The sequence below is a fragment of the Branchiostoma floridae genome, chromosome 8 (assembly GCF_000003815.2).
Source record: "Branchiostoma floridae strain S238N-H82 chromosome 8, Bfl_VNyyK, whole genome shotgun sequence".
NCBI lineage: Eukaryota > Metazoa > Chordata > Leptocardii > Amphioxiformes > Branchiostomatidae > Branchiostoma > Branchiostoma floridae.
The window spans coordinates 11,296,782-11,317,541 of NC_049986.1; the positions used below are offsets into that span (position 1 = coordinate 11,296,782).

Consider the following 20,760-nt stretch of genomic DNA (forward strand, 5'->3'; position numbering starts at 1 on the left):
TCCATAAGATAATGCACGTACTCGCTGTACTGACCTCAGGTGACCAGGGTGAACAGACTGTATCAAACAGTGGTACATTTCTTCATCCTTTATAGGGTTGACATAGGCTTCCTCTTTAGTTATAATCTCTCTCTCCATTATGAATACGGGGAACACTGTCTCCTTTGTTGTTCCTCGTTTCACTACTGTCGACCATCTGGTTGTTTCCCCGTCGTTTCCAGGGACGCTTACCTCAATGGCGGCCGCCATGTTGTCTTGTTGTTACACCACCGACGCCGTCTTCATGGAAACGCTCCAGAGTCACTCCAGGGTGTTAGATGGTATTCCTGATTCGCGTACGTTGGTCTAGGTGATCTCACAACGTTTTCAGTCAGGTTGTAGCTTGATTATTTGTTGAAAAATGTGTTAATGTCACGGTGGCCGACTCACAGTTATAGGGTCGTAAGTAAGGATGAAGCAGAGACACTGACGTTGCGATGAGGTGTACTTTATTCCCAGATCCTCTCTCCCTGACCTACTCCTTCTCGGGTCTCTCTCGACTGACCCCGCCTAACCCGGCTATCTCCCGGACCTCGTGTCCTACATCTGGTCCTTATTATAGTACATGTGGTCCTTATTATGAGTCACGAAGTCGCCTCGTGACACCTCACCCCATTTTCTTTTTACAATGTCCACATTGTATATAGACGGCTGGCGATATAACAATATACGGTACTACTACGCTTTGAACAACAACAACAGGGAGGCTTAATCCCTACACGTACTGATACAGCAACTAAAACGTTGTGATACACTCCGAATGTTATTTTTATAGAGATAAAAGCTACTTAACATGGAAGTCAAGTTTTGAGAGATAAAAGCTACTAACAAGTCAAGTTAACAAGGTATCTACGGAGGTGAACAAAATCTTTCCGACATTGCATCACAACTGGCACAATACAAGACAGGAACGGTGTGCTACTTTAGCCTAACAAAACATCTGTCAGTCCGTTTTTCATGGTGTTTGTTTAAGAATAATTAATCAAAACTTCTGAGTCCGACAACACGTGCACCATGATGTCCTGCTCCCTCCCTCTCGTCGGCGGCTGGCTTGCGCACTGCAACAGGAACCGGCAGAAACTCTGTCCGTCGGGAAGGGGCGTGTTGTCCAGAGGCCTCTCGGCTGAGCGCTCTCCGACGTCGGACCCTCGCGACGTCGGACCCTCGGGGCTTCGTTGTCTGTCCGGCTGGCCTGTCGAATCTCGCCTGAAGAGGTGGGTGGGTTAGGACAACACATGCAACCATCGACAACCGCACATATATTTCTTCTCGCCTCTACCTATCGTCTCTCTCTCTCTCTCTCTCCTTCTCTACAGACCAACATCCTATGACGCAACCACAAAAACGATGTCTCCTGAACCAAATCTACAGTAACCACTTGATCTACGGTAAACTATCTATGTACATTATTCTACCCGGGGGAGCCCGTAGCTTATATCTGGTGCTGCTGGCCTTCGTGTGCCCGGATTTGTCCCGCTATCCGGCAGAACCCGCCGAAGTCTGGCTTTCCTGGGCACACTAGAGCTTCAGCCCCTCCCCCCACTAACTATCAGTCCCGCCCCAGCAAATTAACACGTAACCGCGAAACGTATCGGGGCGTGATGTTGTACACTTCCGCATAACGCACGGGTGGGACTCCGAGATTCGCTCGCTGTGACCTTCTGACCTGTACCTCCGGTTGCGCAACGGGCCCTGCGGCAGGCCTTGGGAAGAACAACAAGCCGTCGAGAAGTTCATCTGCTTCGTCGGCGTCTTCAGATGCCGTCTCGCTGTCGTCTTGTGATGCAGGCCGTTCGGGTTGAGGCATGTCAACACGTGGGCCGGCTCTCGCTCGTGCTGGCGGTCGCCCTGGAAACGGCGACGGGATGAGCATGTTTCTATGTAGTGTCCGCTCGGGACCGCGGCCTCGCTCTGGCTTAATGACCAATACAGGAATGTCCGGATCAGGCTGTGACACTACAATGTACGGGGTTGCCTCGAGTCTGTCCTGAATCTTATGTCTCCCCCGCAAGCGTTTGTTGCGCACTAGTACCCGTTGTCCCGGTAGCAACGGACAGTTCTGTTCCTTCCGTTGATGAAGGCGTTTATCCTTCAATCTCGCCCTCTCCATCCGATCTGTAGCCCTGCCGTAGGCGTATTGGAAGCGTCGCCAGTGTTGCCGAACCCAGTCGTCAGTACAGCCGTCAGTTGCAAGGTCGTCGTTCTCCTCCTCGGTTCCCATGGCAACATCAGCAGGCAGTCTCGGATGCCGCCCAAACAGCAGATAGAAGGGAGAATAACCTGTGGACTCCTGTTCCGTACAATTGTACGCGTGTACCAATTCAGCCAAGTAGTCTGGCCATCTTCTCTTCTTGTCCTTCTCCAACGTTCCTAACATATTTAACAGGGTTTTGTTGTAGCGCTCGCACAATCCGTTTCCTTCCGGATGATACGAAGTTGTATTGCTTTTAAGAGCCCCGTACATTCTACAAAGCTCCTGCATTGTGTTAGACATGAAGTTGGCACCCTTGTCGGAATGGATTCGGTGAGGGAATCCGTAATGAACCACGAAATGGGTCCAGAAAGCCTTCGCTGTGGTTTCCGCCGACTGATTCCGTGTTGCCACGGCAACCGCATACTTCGTGTAATGGTCAATAATGACCAATATGTACTCGTACCCTGTGGAAGACTTATCGACTGTCAGATAATCCATCGCTACCATCTCTAGGGGGTATGTTGTTTTAATGGGGACGAGCGGGGCGGGCACTGCCTTCGCCGGGGTCTTGCGTAACACGCACCTCTTACATGTTTTCACCCAGACCGCAATGTCTGCTTGCATGCCCGGCCAGTAGAACCGCCGTTCCATCAGCTGTTGAATGCGGGTTATACCTAAGTGTCCGGCATCAGTATGTAGGTGCTGGAACATTTGCTTGCGCAACTCTGGGGGAAGTACAAGCTGTGCCTTAAGTCGTCCGTCACTGGCGTCTATATGTGTACGCACCAACACACCATCCTGCAACTCCAGTCTGTCAAACTGATTAAGGATACGTAAAGTGTCTGCTGTCTCCTCCTTACGCTCATGTTGGTCAGGTCGACGCTTGCGGGCGACGTATTTCATGACTCGGCTAATGGTGGGATCTTCCCGCTGCAGCTGACCAACACCGGATGTTGTCTGTAAGGGCACCTTCTCTCGCTCATCTGGCCGAATGACGTCATCCTCGTCAGTCCTTTGCCACTGCCGAAGCTGATCGACCACACCCGGTTTTGTCGGCGAGACGTACCACTGACAAGCCGCCTTAACAACCTCCGGCTCTACTGTGAGTCGCGAGAGGGCATCTGCATTGACGTTGACCCGCCCTGGTCTGTACTTAATTTGGAAATCGAACGCCGCCATTTGCGCCACCCATCGTTGCTCGACAGCTCCGAGTTTGGCATTGTGTAGGTGCGCTAAAGGATTGTTGTCTGTAAAAACCGTGAACTTTACCCCATAAAGATGTTCTTTGAATTTCTTACAGACAGCCCAATGAAGCCCCGCTAGTTCGAGTTTGAAGCTACTGTAGTTGTGCGGGCTTTTCTCAGCCGATCCTAACCCTTTGCTGGCATAAGCGATGACACGTTCAACTCCGTCCTGTTCCTGACTTAAAACGGCACCATACCCCGAGTCACACGCATCTACATACAGAATCATATCCTTGGCATAATCCGGACAAGCCAAAATAGGAGCGCTCGTTAGCTTTTCCTTTAGAGTGTCAAACGCCCGCTGGTGCTCAGCTGACCATCTATCTAATGTGGTCCTATTCTGGGTCTTCCCACGACCTCCCACCAACTCGTGTAAACATGCAGCTATCTGAGCATACCCTTGTACAAACCGCCGATAATATCCTGTGAACCCCAAGAATGAGCGCAGCTCCTTTACTGTGCGGGGAACAGGCCAGTTCTTCACAACTGCGATCTTATCTGGGTCAGTGGCGACACCTTTCTCATTGACCACATGGCCCAGATATTTGACTTCCTTCTGACATAAGTAACACTTTGACGGCTTCAATTTCAGACCGTGCTGTTCCAACCGTGTTAGGACAAATTCCAGCTTTTCAATGTGGCTTTCGAACGAGTCTGAAAATACGAGTATGTCATCCTGGTAGATGAGTAAGAAGTTAAGATTCTGATCTCCCAGACACTTCATCATAGCACGTTGGAAAGTGCACGGACTGCCAGATAGTCCCATGGGCATTGATTCCCATTCCCAAGAACCCCATTGTGTAACAAATGCCGTTTTCTTCTTATCTTCTTCCTTTAAGGGTATTTGCCAGAATCCTGAAGCCAGATCTAAGGAACTGAACATCTTTGCATTTCCTAGGGCTTCGAGGGACTCCTCCACACGTGGTAATGGGAAGGTCTGCTTGTGGGTCACTGCGTTTAATTTGCGGTAATCAACACAGAACCTGATTGACCCATCCTTCTTCTTAACTAGAACCAGCCCTGCCCCCCACGGGGATGTGCTCTCCCTTATTATATTATTGTCCTGCAGCTTCTGGATCTGATCTCTAACATCTTGGTACAGGGTGGGGGGTATTCTCCTGTACGGTTCCCGGATAGGAGCCGCGTCGCCTGTGGGGATATTATGCTCTAGCACTGTCGTGCGGCCCACATCAAAGGGTCCTGTGGAGAAGGCATTCTTGTGTTTGGCTAACATTGCCCCTAACCTCTGTTTCTCGTCGTCAGAGATATCCGCTTGCGACAAGTCAAGCTCTTCGGGAAACCAACTCTTTGGACCCGTTGGTTCATCTGTCTCAATCACATTGACAGACCCACGCTGGAAACAGACTTTAACAGTGTCGACACTCTCTCTTTCAAACAGTATTTCATCTTCCAATGGGGGCACGAAGTCAACAAGACATAGCTCGGCCACTATAGTGTTATATGAGATCTCTACGTCCTGTTTGGACAGATTTGCAATTCTTACCGGGACCTTTCCTTGTCTCACGGTCACATAGGACCGTGCCACTATCAAAGCAGAGTTTAGATTAGTGCCTGTTGTGGGCTCTACAAGCGCCGAGTAAGGGAATTTGGTGCCCCTGACATTGCAATATACAATCATTTCCTCCCTGGCTGGTATCCTTATCTTATTTCTACAAGGTGCCCGGACATAGCCAACCCTTCCTGAGGGGGTATCTGATCTCAGATGATGCTCGTGTGTTTTAAAAGCTCGTTGCCATTGTTTCCCCCCCTCTGCTGCTATGTTTGAAGAATACCCCCTCCCGAATTCCGTAAACAGTTCATTTCTACAGGGCCCAATTACATTCATGCCCACAATGGCAGGGACGGCTTTCCCTTGATCCTTCGTAATAATGATGCCCCTGGCGGGCAGAGTCTTGGCAAAAACTGTCACATCCATCTCTATGTATCCCACCAATGGGATATCCTCCCCATTGGCGGCGGTTAGCTTAATCCAAGAATCCGCATTCTTGGGGGTGGGACCCTCCTCCCCAAAATATTGACGATACATGGATTCCGGTATGGTAGTTACCTGCGATCCTGTATCTAACAGACAAGGAATGTCTACTCCATCGAACTTAATGACAACGTGATCCGAAGATCCTATTGTTCTATCCCTAAGACTTTCTATTTCTACTCTATCACCGGATTCTGCCATGTTTACCTTTTGCGTTCTACTTGTGTTTCCTACTCCCTCTACTTCATCCTTAACAATGGTCCCTACCCTACTAGTGTCTACCTTAACTTCGCTTGGCAGCGCTTTATCGACTCTATCCACCCCCGGGCCGCTGTCGGGGGCAGACCGCTCTAGTTTGGGGGCATGCTAGAACGGGGGGTCTGTGATTCTCCACGGCAATCTCTTGCTACGTGGCCCGGCTCACCACACCTATAACACTCGTCAGACTTGCGGCGGTTATCCCCCCTGGCCTTGGGCCTTCTCAGACATCCACGAGCCATGTGACCCTCTTCCCCACAGTTGTAACAGACGCTGTTGGCCTGACAATCTCTCGCATAATGCCCCTCCTTCCCGCAGTTATAACAACTATTGTTTTGACTCTGTCTGCGGGGCTGGTCGCGTGGCTGATTCATTTGAAGATTGATGGTGAGCATTTCCAGGGTCCGTTCCAACAACTGTTCGACCCGACTAGTGTTATAGCTATTACTACCGGTTTGAGGGCTCGGCCCCTCCTCCCAGGCCGTGGCCTGAACTTGGGCGGACCCTTGTCTCCTGGCCTCCCACTCCCCCGTTAGCTGCATAGCAGCTTCCTTGGCCTGCTGATGCGTCATGGCATGATTGTTCTGTATTTCTCTTTTCAACTGGCGCCTCACTGAGTCATCCCTAAGACCGTCGACCATTCTGTCTCTTAAGGTTCTATCTCTAACCTCGGCCGCCGCGGCGGCTGCGCCCTGAACTGCGGGTCCGGCCACGACCGGAGCCCTTTCCTCCGCTTTGTTTAACAACTCTTGCAGTGCTATGGTGAAGTCCCTGATGCTTTCCCCCCTTCTCTGGTCCCGGCCGTAAAACTGCCCTAAATAGTCGCTGTGACTTGTCCTGTCATCATAGCTATTCATCAGAGCTGTGAACAATCGCTCGACATCGTTCCTATCCTCCAGAGGGAGTTGCTGGATCTCCCTCTTTGCAATCCCCCCTAACTGACGCATGACAATGTCACTACGGATCTCTGCGTCGTCCTGTACATTACATAGCCTGAAAACCGATCTCATCTCTCGAATAAACTCTCTAACCGTGAGATCAGACGGCGAAGAGGGTGGGCCGTTGAATTTCGCAACGCGCCGGTCAAACGGCGCGAAGTACGGCGCTGCGCCTGCGGCTGCCATATCTACACAATGAATGCAGACTAAGTATAACTCTACTAACTAAGTCTAAGTAGTGACTGTGCGGCTGTCAATGGATGCAAGTTGCCCACCCACCTATGTCCTAGATGTCACCGGCCGGTCCCCTTGCTGGTCAGCTCCGCGGCTCAGCCCTCTTCACCGCACCGCAGCTCTCCTCCGGGTCTCCGACGCCACCGGCTCGACGCTCTGCCACGTGTCGCTATCTTCTTCTTCTTTCTCTCCGACTCCTCGTCGTCTCGTCCGTTTAACTTGGCGGGACCCCAGCCGTACTACCACTTTGTCACGGTGGCCGACTCACAGTTATAGGGTCGTAAGTAAGGATGAAGCAGAGACACTGACGTTGCGATGAGGTGTACTTTATTCCCAGATCCTCTCTCCCTGACCTACTCCTTCTCGGGTCTCTCTCGACTGACCCCGCCTAACCCGGCTATCTCCCGGACCTCGTGTCCTACATCTGGTCCTTATTATAGTACATGTGGTCCTTATTATGAGTCACGAAGTCGCCTCGTGACATTAAGATAGCAAGAATTCGCTGTGAACAGAAAAACGCTGCCGCCTTAGCCAGCCTCGTTTTCGTTTTNTTTAAGATCATGATAATTGAGGCCTTGTTCAATTACAGCCTTATTTGTATCATCAATGAGACAAGATAAAACAATAAATCTACAAATGCCCTAAATTCTTCATGGGGGTATGAGGCCTCCAAACTCTTCAGCTTGTTTTGATAGTCATTGAAACAAAGCTGGATGAATGAGATTATGTTTAGAGATAATCGCTTCAGGAGATAAAAGTTTACCAGAATCAAATCAACGAGGTAATATGTATATTTTGCTTTGTAAGAACCTTAAATTTTAGAGACGATCCTTACTTGCAGGGCAGGTCCCAACGTGCTTGGATCGTCCAGATCTGCCGTAACGACCTCGGCACCTTTAGCCTGCAGTGCCTTAGCTTTGTCGCTAGAGGCGTTTCTCGTCACAGCTCGGACCTTAAAATCCCTGTCTTCCAGAAGGGCGTTGGTGACAGACCCTCCCTGAATTCCTGATACAGGTGGATATATCAAGGCATCAACTTGATGAATATGTGACAATTCAATTAATTCAAAAATCCAAGTAATGTTTTTGTTTAGAATATAAAGAGCTTCATGGACAGCATATGCAAACTTACTTATGCCACTGCCTAAAACATTTCCATCTGCCATACTCAGGCTCAATGTAAAGGACACGTGCTGATTGTTGCAGACGGAATTGTAACATCCATTGGCATAATACCGGTCGGTTTACTGCAATTTCTCAAGCAATGCTAATTTGGCAAATGATCAACGCATCATTTTCTCCAGTTACATGTTGCTGTTACAGCTTACCTTTGCCACTTCTTCTGTGTAAATTATTTTGTCTCTCTGGTCCTGCTAAAAACATAATATCGTAATTGGAACACACCGCGGAATTGCACGGAGAACGGGCGCGTGGTTGGAAGGGGGTGCACTATACCGGCCGAACGAAACACGGCACAATTAACTGCCGCTATGTACCTTTATACATCCTCTGTTGTTCCTTTCTTTCCTGTTAGTAGTTGCACAAAACAAAAATCTGCATGAGCATACAAAAAGTCATGAGAAAATGGGCGTATACTGACAAGAATTTTCATTTAATTTTGGTCCGTCACAACCGCTATGACGTAAAACTTTACTGCTGGCCGTAGCATTAAAAATGGCGGGAAAATGGCGGCGTACGTTCAATTTGACCCATTCAGCCGTAGATCCGGGCGATAATGCAACGGTTCCTCACACTTTTACACGAGTTGTAGGTCACCAAAAGAAATTCAAGATTGCTGTTGAATCATGCTCGTCTTGTGCCGTGAGCACATGTGATTATTATCTACAAATCTGGCGATGAACGTGAGTGTGTTTGTCCCACGACGAGCTCGCCTGCCCCGAAAATGACCTGAAAACTTTTGGCCTTGTTGTCTTCGAATGCATTGTTATCGATGCTTTGCAAATTATGTATTGGACACCTAGATGTCTGAAGTGTGCATACCTCAGAAATAACTATTGTTGCATGTGTAGATCTCTTTAAGTTCCACTATTTTTAATCGACCGGTATAAGGCTTATGACCGGTATTATGCCAATGCATGTTACATCAAGCATTATGTCAGACTGAACGAAACCAAAGCTTCAAGTCAGGGGACTTGCACCTGTTACTGAGAACTTTTCGCGCAGGATAGACCGCCTAAGGCTTCATACTGCTACTTGCCTCACATATCATAATGGCTTGAATTGACTTGTCGTCCAAATCTGAATGCAGCACAATATCTAGACGTCATTCGAAACGCTACATAAGCCTGGTGGTGAATAGCAAAACAAAGTTGAACGACAACAGGGCCTATCACTAGTAGCAGGCTAAGGGGCGGTACATTCTGGCTCTTTTTACAGCTGACACACATATTTCACATACACAGTTAAAGTTGTATTACCGCTTCTCTGTGACATGTCAAACTCACCTGTAGCTCCGAAAACGGTGATAAGTTTCGCCATTTTGATGTGAGTTTGCTGCTGAACGCGACCAGCCGTGGGTCCTGTTTCGCTGTTGGTGCCCTGTAACCTCTTTCTTTCAATAACGTGACCCTGTAAAGCATGTGGGCTGTTCCATTGCAGAAATGGGTGGGAAAGTCAGCAATGCAAACAGATATGCTTATCATGCAATTCTAACCATATGCAAACAGATATGCAAATCATGCAATAGCATACTTTAACTGTGTGTAAGGCTTCGACGATGGGCTGTCCCACCAAACGAACGTGTGTGGACCCGGTGGGCTGTTCCATTTATGGTGTGGGGAAATCACATTAAACTACTGCAGTATTGACCGTGACGTGTTCCATTAGCCACCTTCTGCTTGCCTACCAGAGAGATGTGGACGCGGGCAACTATGAGCTCAATCTTCACATCCTGCTAGTCTCCGCAGCTTACTCGTCCCGGGAACCAGGGCCAGCGGAACAAACTTGAAAATTTTTTTAATTTTTTTTAATTAACGCACCAATTTTTTTTATTTTTTTTAATTAACGCACCAAAACAAACAAACAAACAAACAGACCGAAAACCATACATGTACCTGCATTGTTACGGAGGTAATGATGCAATTCGTGTACATTACTTCCGTATTTTCAGAGAATAAGACAGAGAATAAGAACAGCCACTAAAACGTATTCAGTTGTAAAATGATTTATTCAAAATTTGTCTCAACAGACACATCCTCTACCAGGCCTTCCTATTGGGGGATCGTAGTCTAGAATTCTAAAAAAAAATCGGGCCAGGGGAGTCAGTCCACGCTCAGGTTAGCATCCCCCTCCGGCCGGCCGGAGCAAAACTCCCCTGGCATATGCCGGCAGATTATTTCCCTATAACAGGCGGCGTACTGTCAGTTTGGTAGGGACTAGTCCAAGGCGTTTAGCAGCGCCTCCTTGTTCTCTGCTACCCACGTGTCGAAGCTCTTGGCGGCGGGGTGTAGCTGGCGGGTCAGCTCCACACTACGGTGACGGCTGTAAAGTTGGAAGAACTTGAACATGTTGGCCAAGTCCTTAGATCTATGGGAACCCAGTTGGGCATACTCGTCAGCTGTCATCTAGTAGGAAGCACATAGGGTAGAGGGGAAAATAAGTATTGAGTGGTCAAAAGACAAACAATATAACGTTAGACTTTTAGATAGACCATAAAAATAGCTCAGTCTTCATCAACTTTTTGGCGACACCCGTTCAACTTACTGTGACACAGCAGCTTCGACAGCGCCGATATACGTAGTACCCAGTTCCGTTTGACATGATTAACATTGCTCTCTCATATGTGTTAATGACTGACCGGTAGCTATAACGATTGAATGATTGAGTGATCTAGTACAGCAACAGACTTACGTCGGTAGCCTTGAACACCTTCGGTGCCAGGTGTTTAGAGAGAATCTCCGCGTGTTGCTGGATGGTGAGTCTGTCTCCGCTGAACCCAACAGTCCTACCCAGCCATTCCGCCCTGTTGTTGAAGATCGCCCGGACAGCAGGACCCATGTCTGCTGGACTGGCGTTATCCTTTGCAGCGCCCTCCATTGGGATTCCTGGGCGCCGGGAAACCACAGATATTGATCAATTACTGAAGATATACTCACATGAAGCAGTTTTGCTTGCGTAGACATTGGAGTGGCATTACAAGTAATCGTTTCAAAGTTTTGATCGCTTGCACAGATCACGATTTACGGATTTGCTAGCCTCCATAGCAGGCTAATGAATGTGCTTTTTTTCTATATCATATGCTGTTTACTTATTCTTTGTCAGCCCCACCTTGTACACTGTAACTTCGATCGTGATAATGAATATCAATACCAAGTACCAAAGCCTGCTGAGGCTAATGTCACATTTCCACAAAGGGGCCCGGCCGGGCAGTTTTGGGGAACGAAAGTACGATGTAAAAGACAACAAAGATAACTCAAAACGTACCGAAACTATTCAACAGCATGCGTTGTGCATATTTATTGGCATAAACTTTAATGTTTCGTTTCAGCCCGGGAAGGCCTTACCTAAAACATACGTCCCATCGTCCTGTTTCTGTGGCTTTAGAGAACCGATGAAGTTCTCGTAGTAGCTGGGGTATCTAACAAAAGTCACCGGCAGTTCTATGGACGTCATGTACTCTTCTATCTCCGCCTTGCCGTCGAACACAGGACAGGGAAACCCCGCGATCTTCTGAACATTCTCCAGGCCGCTAAACACCACATGGAGAACCCCGGCAGCTTTGGCGGCGTCGGCTATGGCCTTGCCCTACGTTGGATATCAACACAAAAATGACAATAGTGGGTAATGCAAGATAACATGTGTAACAATGGTGACAGGTGGAGCAAATGACAATTCTGATAAGAATTGCAACGGAAAACAACTAAGAAGAAGCATAATTAATACCCCCCCCCCCCCACACACACACACACACAAACAAACACATACACGCGCGCGCGCGCGCACACACACACATGCACACATATTTTCTTTGACAGAAATCATACTCCTATTCTTTCAGTCCTACAAATTTTCAGCACTTAGAGACGAATAGTGGTGACAGACAGTGCATACCTGTTTGATTTCCCTCTCCTTGTCCATATGTTCCCAATAGTTGGTAACCGCAAATACTCCGTGTGCGCCCTGTATATAGGGAAACGAAGGGGTGACTGTACGATAATTCCTTTGTGCTAAATGGGGCGAACCTGCGGTGTGTGTGAGTCATAAAGTTGTGCATTGCTATGCATCATATAATTGTGCAGCTCATTTGCATATGTCATTTTGGAAGAGAAGACCATCATTTGAAATAGTTTATGCTAATTACAACCTTATTTGTATCATCAACGAGACAAAGTAAAGCAAAAATTTTACAAAGGCTCTAAATTCTTCATGGGGGTATGAGGTCTGCAAACTCTTAAGCTTGTTTTGATAGTCATTGAAACAAATCTGGATAAATGAGAATATGCTTAAGCGTTTGAAGATAATCGCTTCAAGAGAGAAAACATTTACCAGAATCAAATCAACGAGGTAATATATATGTACATTTTGCTTTGTATTAACCTTCAAATTTAGAAACGGTTCCTTACTCGCAGGGCAGGACCCAGTGTGCTTGGATCGTCCAGACTTGTCGTAACGACCTGGGCACCTTTAGCCTGCAGTGCCTTAGCTTTGTCGCTAGAGGCGTTTCTCGTTACAGCTCGGACTTTAAATCCTGGTCTTCCAGATTTGAGAAGGGCTTTGGCGACGCCCCCTCCTTGTCTTCCTGAAATAGGTGGATATGTTGGTAACTAGTTTCTAACCATATCAGCTTGGTGAATATGTAAGAGAATAAAACACGTGGCATGTGAGTCCAGAGTAAAACTTTATGACATAGTGTTAGGTTTTGACAATACAAGATACAATACAAAATAGAAAGCCTGATAAATACGACTACAAAACGTAAGAAAAAAGAGACGTAGCTTAACCTCTGCTTGGAGAATGTTCAGGCTTTTCATTTGACGTCATTTGCGCCGTGTTGGATTACATCGTACGTCTATAAACCACACAAGATGCTACTGCTTAATTCAATTACCCGCCAACATGGTCGCCGGGGGACTCAAATCATAATTAGTATGACGTCAATGAAAAGCATTGTCTACTACATTGTCTACAAAAACTACTGTCAAACATGGCGCCTAAATGTAAACCTTAGGAAAACAAAAATTATTTTCACTAAGGGTGGCCGTTTACCAAAAGACGTGCATTTCATGTATAACAACAATACTGTTGAAATAGTGACATCCTATTTTCATTTAGGCAATGTTGTCAATCTAGATAGAATAGAAGACGAACAGCATTTTGTAGTAGAATGTAGATGAAACAACGAAGAGGGCACTGAACTTTATAGACTGATATATCAGCTATATGTTTCCCTACTTCATAGACTGATAGAATATATGTTTCCCTGATTCATATACCTAAAGTAACACAGACAAATTCATATTCCTAATGAATTTAGACAAACCTTTGATTGCAAAACATAGGAAGAAGAAAAATAAACTTTACTGCACGAAAGATTCAGTATCACAAACAAGTGAGAAGATGTCGAATTCACTTAGTAGGATATTATTCTTGTATTGGTTGACATTAATTGATTGTAGATATTTCATGTATCTGTCAACTATTCTTTTGTTGCGGCCTGTACTTAGCCCAGTGGGTATGTCTGTATAACAAAGATCTTCATTCTTTAACGCTACAGATTTACATCTGGTGAACAGCAAACCAGACGAACCACTTTGAACGGGGCCTACTAGCAGGCTAGGGGCGGTCCATTCTGACTCTTCTCAGTGACATGTGAAACTCACCTGTTGCTCCGAAAACGGTGATAAGTTTCGCCATATTGATGTGAGTTTGTTGCTGAACGCTGCACGCCAGCCGTGGGTCCAGTGTTTCGCTGTACCTGCCCTGAGCACGTCACCGGAACGTACTGCGCCTGCGCGAAAAGTATAGACATGCTAAACCTTGCTAAACCCCCGGTTTACTAAAGGGCCGCATTTAAGAAAGTACGTGCGTATATAAGGGTAAAATCCCGTGTACGTTTTGAATGAAACCATGTCTCTAACATATACTGTGCAACAAGTGGGATTTCAATGCAACGTTGACCAAACCAAGCCCCAAAACACCAGGGTTCGCGCAGGCGCAGTACGTTCCGGTGACGTGCTCCTGCCCTGGATTACTTTCAATAACGTGACCCAGTGACCATATAATGCATGTGGGCTGTTCCATTGCAGAAATGGGTGGGGCAGCCAGCGATGCAAAGCCGGACATGCAAGTCATGCAACATACTTTACCTGCAACTTATTTATTTTTATGTTGCATGACTAAAGGATTCCACGAGGGGTTGTCCAATCACACTAGCGTGTATAGAAGTGAACGGGATGTTCCATTAAGGTTGTGGGGGAATCGTCAGACTACTAGTATTGATGTAATTTAATGATTTAACGATTGGTTTATCCAGATACGACAGACAACGAGATGGCACAAATTGCTATAACTTCGGCATGTAACGTTAAAAATATAAAACTGTTCTTTTCCCCCTTTCAGTCATAGATACGTTAACACAGTCAAGCAGATGTAGGCTGGCAAATCTGTTTTTCTTGTAAATGTTGCCTACACATCACATGCGTTATTTGCGGAGAGGACAGAAGAGACTCGGTATAATGCGGCTGGATACCAGGCTATCTGACAGACTACTCAGTTCTGAAACGCCTTCCATTGGTCTACCGCTGGTAAACGCACTAGAAATAAGTTCTGTTTCCAAGCAATTTCTAAGAAAATTTGGATAAAATTAAGAACTTTCTTGATATTTGAAAACAAATAAATACATTTATGCACATACATTGCTGAAAGTCGCGTATCAGGATCAAAGCGTCCAGAGGATTTGTGCATTATGATGCGTTGAAACTAGTCAAAGGTCAGCAAAACTTTCTGAGGGTGGCAATTGCAAGGTCCTATGCGCTGGAGAAAGCAAGGAGGTTTTCTTTCAACCTCCTTGGATAAAGTGCTCTTTCCCTACTTTCCCGGATACCTGGATACCATCTACTTGTTACAAAGATAAATGACAACGTAACAGTCTGCACCGAAAACGGATAGAAGGGATGGATAAAGCGCACATTTTGTTCAGACAAGTTTTGAAGTTACCAAGCTTGCGAGAGATCACCAGGGACAGTGGGAAGACCGGTTTTGTTCGGAGTTTGAGATCAGCTGCAGACATGGCATTTGACGGTGCCTTGGGGAAAATGCACCCCAAAGACTTGAGGAAATTGATAAGAAGTGGGAATCTGCAAGGCAGGAGCACATCTGGCATGTGCAAAGGTACGCAGATTTTTTTAGTAAAATTGTTACAATGATCCTCAGACATGACTCTCATTAATAAAAGCCAGGCAAAGCTTAAGTCTTAAGATTATTCTGAAGCAACAAGTCAGAGTGATGCATAATTGTTTATTTATCAATTCTTTTCTTTCATCAAATAGGCCGTACACAGGCGAATCTTGCCATTGTGCACAAGTCGTTGGCGCAAGACTTTTTGAAGTTCTGTCAGGCAAATGAAGGGCCCTTCCCCCTAGTGTACGTGAGCAAAGTTGGAGAGTTGGGGGCACCTCCACTTGCTGAGGACTCAGATATCAGGTGTGTATGTCCAAATGGGACAATTAATGGTTTGATTTTCATGGTTTTCATGGTGACTTCTTAACAGCAAACTAAAAACCACTAGACTGCACTGCGAACATGTTTGTTCAGTCTATCCTCTTGTTTTATCCACAACTTAACACCACTCCAAATACTCCCTTTAATCTCCCAACTACAAAATTAATTCTCTTCACCAACTTGCCCATGATTTGAAAATAAATCAGAGCAACTAAATTGTTCAACATCCTAGTCAACTTGGCCCAACACCCTAACTCTAACCCTAAACCCAACCTTGGCCGAGTTGACTGCACAGGGTGTTGAGACAGTTAAAGTTGACCAGGATGTTGGCTGGGATGCCTAAGTTAAATAGATCAAGTTGGTAAAGGACTGCATTGCACTGATCCCAAGTGTAAGAATGATACAATTGGTGATTTCTATTGTTTCAGAACTGATGTTATACAGTACAGAGTGCACAGAGACGGCACGCTGACGGAGAAAGTTGGAGATCTGTTGGAGTTCACGGAACAGCTGAAGGACATGGTGACCTTCTACGTGGGCTGCAGTTTCTCGTTTGAGGATACTGTTATGTCAGCAGGTGTTCCTATCAGAAATGTGGAGCAGGGGGTCAATGTGTCCATGTATGAGGTTAGTTGGGTCAGCAATGTTTTCTATTAGTCTTCTCTGATGCTTAGAAGGTAAGATTTACAGTGCAGAAAAAATAGACAAAAGCTTACAGACCTGAACAATTTTCATACTTAAAAATCCATTTTGGGTAATCCAGATTACATTTGGAAGAGCTTAATAATAAACAATGTTTACTATAATAATTATACTAATTTGTCATTTCAGTCCAATGTTCAATGCCATCCTGTGGGTCCGTTCAAGTGTAAGATGTACCTCGCCATGCGACCTATTCCCAGAGACAAACTTGATGTAGTATACGGGATGACTCACCAGATGCCTGATCTGCACGGAGCCCCCATCCACATTGGTGATCCAGGTAACCATTAGTGAATGGAATTATAATCAAGACCATTATTATAATGGTAACTTTACAAGACCAGCACTAAGATTAGAAGAACGTATCCAAATTCTGGCTGACATGAACCCAATTCTACTGATACTTCCATGACGTGACGTTAAGAGATACGTGACTGCAGCAACAGCTCATAAGTGACAGGTAACTTGTGTTCTATCTGAGGGACGACGCAAGCCTAAGCTAGGTACTCATTTACACCCGAGTAGAGTGAAGTATACTGCGGTTTTCTGTTAGGGATTCCATCTCAGCACCTCCAGGCTGAGTCAACAACCCTACCCAAAAGGCCATTTTATGAATGATTGGATTACAATTTAAGTTTGATGAGATAAGTGTGGATGATTTTCTTCCGTTCCATATTGTAGCAATGATAGGAGTCCCTGACTTGAAAGCTGTCCATCTGGGAGACAGTGTGGAGTTCCAGCCTGGGGATGTACCAGTGTTCTGGTGCTGTGGTGTCAGCACAGCGCCTGCTGTACAGTCTGCAAGTAAGGCATTTTGTCGTCTTCTACAATGTAATGCTAGTTCACCCCCTTTATCCGCGGGGTAACCTATATCCATCATTTCAAAAACATTTTACATGTATATGGGATACCAAGTCAACAGGCAGTGGTTTCAAACTACACTATTTTGAAAATATTGCAATTTGAAATTACTGTCCGAAGATGTGATATCCCAAAGTGCCCGAATACAATAGATATAGAGTAGATTTTCATTCACATTTGACATCAGATCGGTGCACACAAACCATGATTGTCCCATTGTGGTTGAAGACAGTGTTCAGATACAATGCTGAACTTTTTTTCAACATATGATGATTATTTGATATCAAGTTTAGGAAGGATAATGAACTATAATTAAGTTCACAGTATATGTATGTAATACTATGAACTCAGTTTCCACTTAAGCACTAACAGAGATGTTTTTTCCATGTACTGCAGAGTCTCCACTAGCCTTTAGCCATGCTCCTGGGTGCATGTTTGTTGCTGATGTCATGGCAACGGTTGCTACAACAATAACAGATCCTGGTGACACTCCCAAGGTTGTCCAGGTATCCCAGGAACCCTTGCTGTACAGTGTTGCATCAGAACTGGCTGTTGGTAAAATGTGTTCACACTGAACATTATTTTGTAGATTATAGAAATTTTTAGAAATCTTCAAGTTTGTCTTTTGTTAGCATGAGCACTTGTTCATTAATAAAATCAGATTTTATTTCTTCCACTGAATACTGTCCAGGTTTGTCTCCACCACACTGACTGTATTGAACTTGTCTCATAAGGACCTGTTGGAAATCAAGCTATTAAGAGAACGACATATTCTCTCTCAGAAATTCACAAGTAGACATGGCCACTACTGGGCTGGTTGCTGATGTCAACCAAGTTTGGTTGTTGAGTAGGGTGTGAAAACCCCTGGGGTTGCTGGCTGGGTAAGACAGTTGGTTGCTTGCCAGATGGGAGTGTTTCAATTTGGTCTTTGACTGCAGGTAATTCAGCCTGTGCCAGGTGGTTGCTTGGCCAGCCTTGACTATAATTCCATGCTGTGGGGGTTTTGAGAGCCAATGTATTATGTTGTACAAGAATTGTACTTTGCAATTGGTCACTACTTTGTCCACTAATGCTAAGATTTGTTTGAATGTGTCTTTCAGGGAAGAGAGGGATCAGTGACCTCCACATCCCGGGGGAGTTACTGCGCTGTGTGCTGTCCCTGTCCCACGCCTCCTCTGTGGCTGTCATAACTGGCTTCCCCTGTCACACAGGTACCAGGAAGTTATACTGTATATCTGTGTCAGTTTGGTGGAACTCTGATCTTTCATGATAGTGTCAATTCTTCAGAAAATAGAAAACAAGAGAGTGAACAAAAAACACACCTTATGCAGCCTTTGTAAAATCCGGCAAACTGATTGGCTAAGTCCATCACGTGACACCAAACCATCTCCATTTATCATTTTGAATGATGACATAAAGCCAGTGGCTCTTTGAATGAGGGAGCTTTATCTAAGCTTTTAAACCTTATTGAGAGGAGTAAGGATGGCCCTGTGTGTTTTTCTAAATACCGAGCAGTAGCATAAAGCTGCATTACATTACATGCCTTAGCTTCTTGAGAAGCATCATGCTTCAATTATAAACTAACAGTGTTTGCTTTACCCATCACCTGTTCTTCTTTGCTAGAGTTGACCCCACCAGAAGAAAATGACGGCCCTCCTGGTGCTGTTGCCATGGCAGCAATGCTGCAAGCCCTGGGGAAGCAGGTTACCATGGTGATGGATGCTAGCAGGCTGCAGCTGATGAGGGACATTGTGGAGGACTGTGTACAGACAGGTGTGTGTGCGTGCGTGTTTGTTTGTTTGTGTGTTTGTATGTGTGTGTGCGTGTATGCATGTGTGCGACAGTAACCAGTATTCATGCCTGTGTGTGTGTTTGTGATGGTCATTTATAATGTTTGGAAAAAAGTACCCAGGACACAATGCCACAGGAGCAAAGAAATGCAGCAAGTGTTGTCCTTCATTGAAGTTCCAAATAACTAAAATCTTAACAAAGTGCACCATGTATTACAGGTATCCTAAAAGAAGGCATGGCAGTCCTGCCCTACCCGCCTACAAATGGTACAGCCCCAGACAGAGACTCGGCCCTGCAGTTCCTCACCCATGACGGGGATGTCTCCAGACCCAGGTATGACCACCTGGTGGCCATCGAACGTGTCGGGAGGTCAGCTGATGGCACCTACAGGACCATGCAGGCCAAGGACATCTCCTCATTGGTCAGTCCCATTGACCAGCTGTTTGATGTGGCCAATGAGGAAATCCCAGGGATAAAAACAACTGGTGAGAATCAATATGCACATCAAGACACACTGCAGTTTTTTTTCATGCACTCAGTAAGTAGTGAACCCAATGGCAAATTAAGAGTATACATCTGTAAATAAATAATTACTTAATGTCTATATTTAATGATTGAATTCTATCAACCTTGCTTATGGACTGCACTCTTTTAGCCCTGTCCACATCTGTCAAATTGTAGAAATGCCAAATAACACATAAAAATGCAAATATTTGTCAGCCATACAAGCCCCTCTCTCATTGGTTAAACTGCTAATTGACAGTCAGGAAGAGTCTATTGGTGTTCTTTATGCATACAGGAATAGGAGATAGTGGTAATGAGTTGGGGTTTGGGAGGGTGCTCATTGGTTAAACTGCTAATTTTGATTGACAGTCAGGAAGAGTCTATTGGTGTAGTGGTTGACAGTCAGGAAGAGTCTATTGGTTTTCTTTATCCCTACAGGAATAGGAGATGGAGGTAATGAGTTGGGGATGGGGAGGGTGCAGGAGAAAGTTCATCAGTTCATCCCCAGTGGACCAGAGATTGCCTGCACAGTACCAGCAGACTATACCATTACAGCGGGGGTGTCCAACTGGGGCGGCTGGGCCGTCGCTGCTGGCCTGTATGTGCTGCAGGCCTGTCCTATCCATGACAGGTACCTCAGGAGGGCTGTAGGCTTCCCACGGGACTCTCACAAACTTCTTGGTTCAGTGCCATCATTGGAAAGGGTGAGTATCTGGTTTGTGACTACACGTAGTTCTTAAAATGGCATTTTTCAAAGGTGCTAATCTTGTACCTTTGGGTCATTTCACCTTGAGGATCAGAAGACTGATTAAAAGCTTGATGCTTTACTTTGTGTACAGAAATGGTGTATAAAATCCTACTAATGTGCATTCTTGCCCTTGTTGGCTACTGTGAATCTTGAGAAATTTTGTGGTTTCATTATAAGATTTTGGACTGACCTCTCTATCATATTCATAAATTCCTGATACAGCAATTATTTTTACCATATATGAATAAACGCAACTCTAAACACAGCAAAAACTTCCTTTCTCTTCTTCCGCAAAATTAAACCACTGCATCAGTAAATGCTTGATTCTAGAGTTAAAATAATATTCATCAGATATTTTCAAAATATTTATTGAATGTACTCAATCTGATGTACCGTCTCCATTGTTTGACCTGTCAGGAAGAGAAGGTGATGTCTGTCATGATGAAACACGGTCTCCGAGACGGAATGACAGCTGAGCCGGGATTGGTCGTAGACGGGCTCCGGTTCGGTTCTGAGCATGCCCAGATCATGGAGAACCTGAGGAGCATCCTGGGACTGGACTAGTTACGCAGGGGA

At 45.7% G+C, this 20,760-nt stretch overlaps 3 protein-coding genes across 5 annotated transcripts in view; 1 reads left to right on the forward strand and 2 right to left on the reverse strand.

Moving 5' to 3' along the window:
- Positions 1 to 13,835, reverse strand: part of LOC118420630 (nmrA-like family domain-containing protein 1) — a 44,448-nt gene extending 30,613 nt beyond the window's left edge. Inside the window, exons 1-6 of one of the 3 annotated variants that reach the window (XM_035827490.1) lie at positions 12,860 to 12,921; positions 12,482 to 12,657; positions 11,970 to 12,038; positions 11,423 to 11,663; positions 10,770 to 10,963; positions 10,166 to 10,483 (exon numbers count right to left, since the gene is read on the reverse strand). In XM_035827490.1, coding sequence (XP_035683383.1) covers positions 10,295 to 10,483; positions 10,770 to 10,963; positions 11,423 to 11,663; positions 11,970 to 12,038; positions 12,482 to 12,657; positions 12,860 to 12,899 — 909 coding nt within the window. In that variant the 5' untranslated portion in view covers positions 12,900 to 12,921 and the 3' untranslated portion in view covers positions 10,166 to 10,294. Of the gene's footprint in view, positions 1 to 10,165; positions 10,484 to 10,769; positions 10,964 to 11,422; positions 11,664 to 11,969; positions 12,039 to 12,481; positions 12,658 to 12,859; positions 12,922 to 13,738 lie in introns of those variants that run through there. The other 2 variants (XM_035827492.1, XM_035827491.1) reach the window with 2 other exon arrangements.
- On the reverse strand, positions 7,697 to 9,717 carry LOC118420634 (nmrA-like family domain-containing protein 1). Its single transcript, XM_035827497.1, has 2 exons — positions 9,365 to 9,717; positions 7,697 to 7,905 (listed from the first exon to the last, which is right to left on the reverse strand). Exons 1-2 carry the CDS (start codon positions 9,396 to 9,398, stop codon positions 7,712 to 7,714), a joined length of 228 nt encoding a protein of 75 aa, XP_035683390.1. The 5' UTR covers positions 9,399 to 9,717; the 3' UTR covers positions 7,697 to 7,711.
- A 767-nt stretch (positions 13,836 to 14,602) lies between the features above and the next one.
- Positions 14,603 to 20,760, forward strand: LOC118421745 (D-glutamate cyclase, mitochondrial-like). The gene is made up of 11 exons (XM_035829246.1): positions 14,603 to 15,248; positions 15,407 to 15,560; positions 16,007 to 16,205; positions 16,410 to 16,560; positions 16,962 to 17,084; positions 17,538 to 17,703; positions 18,231 to 18,352; positions 18,765 to 18,914; positions 19,151 to 19,417; positions 19,875 to 20,140; positions 20,602 to 20,760. Exons 1-11 carry the CDS (start codon positions 15,032 to 15,034, stop codon positions 20,746 to 20,748), a joined length of 1,962 nt encoding a protein of 653 aa, XP_035685139.1. The 5' UTR covers positions 14,603 to 15,031; the 3' UTR covers positions 20,749 to 20,760.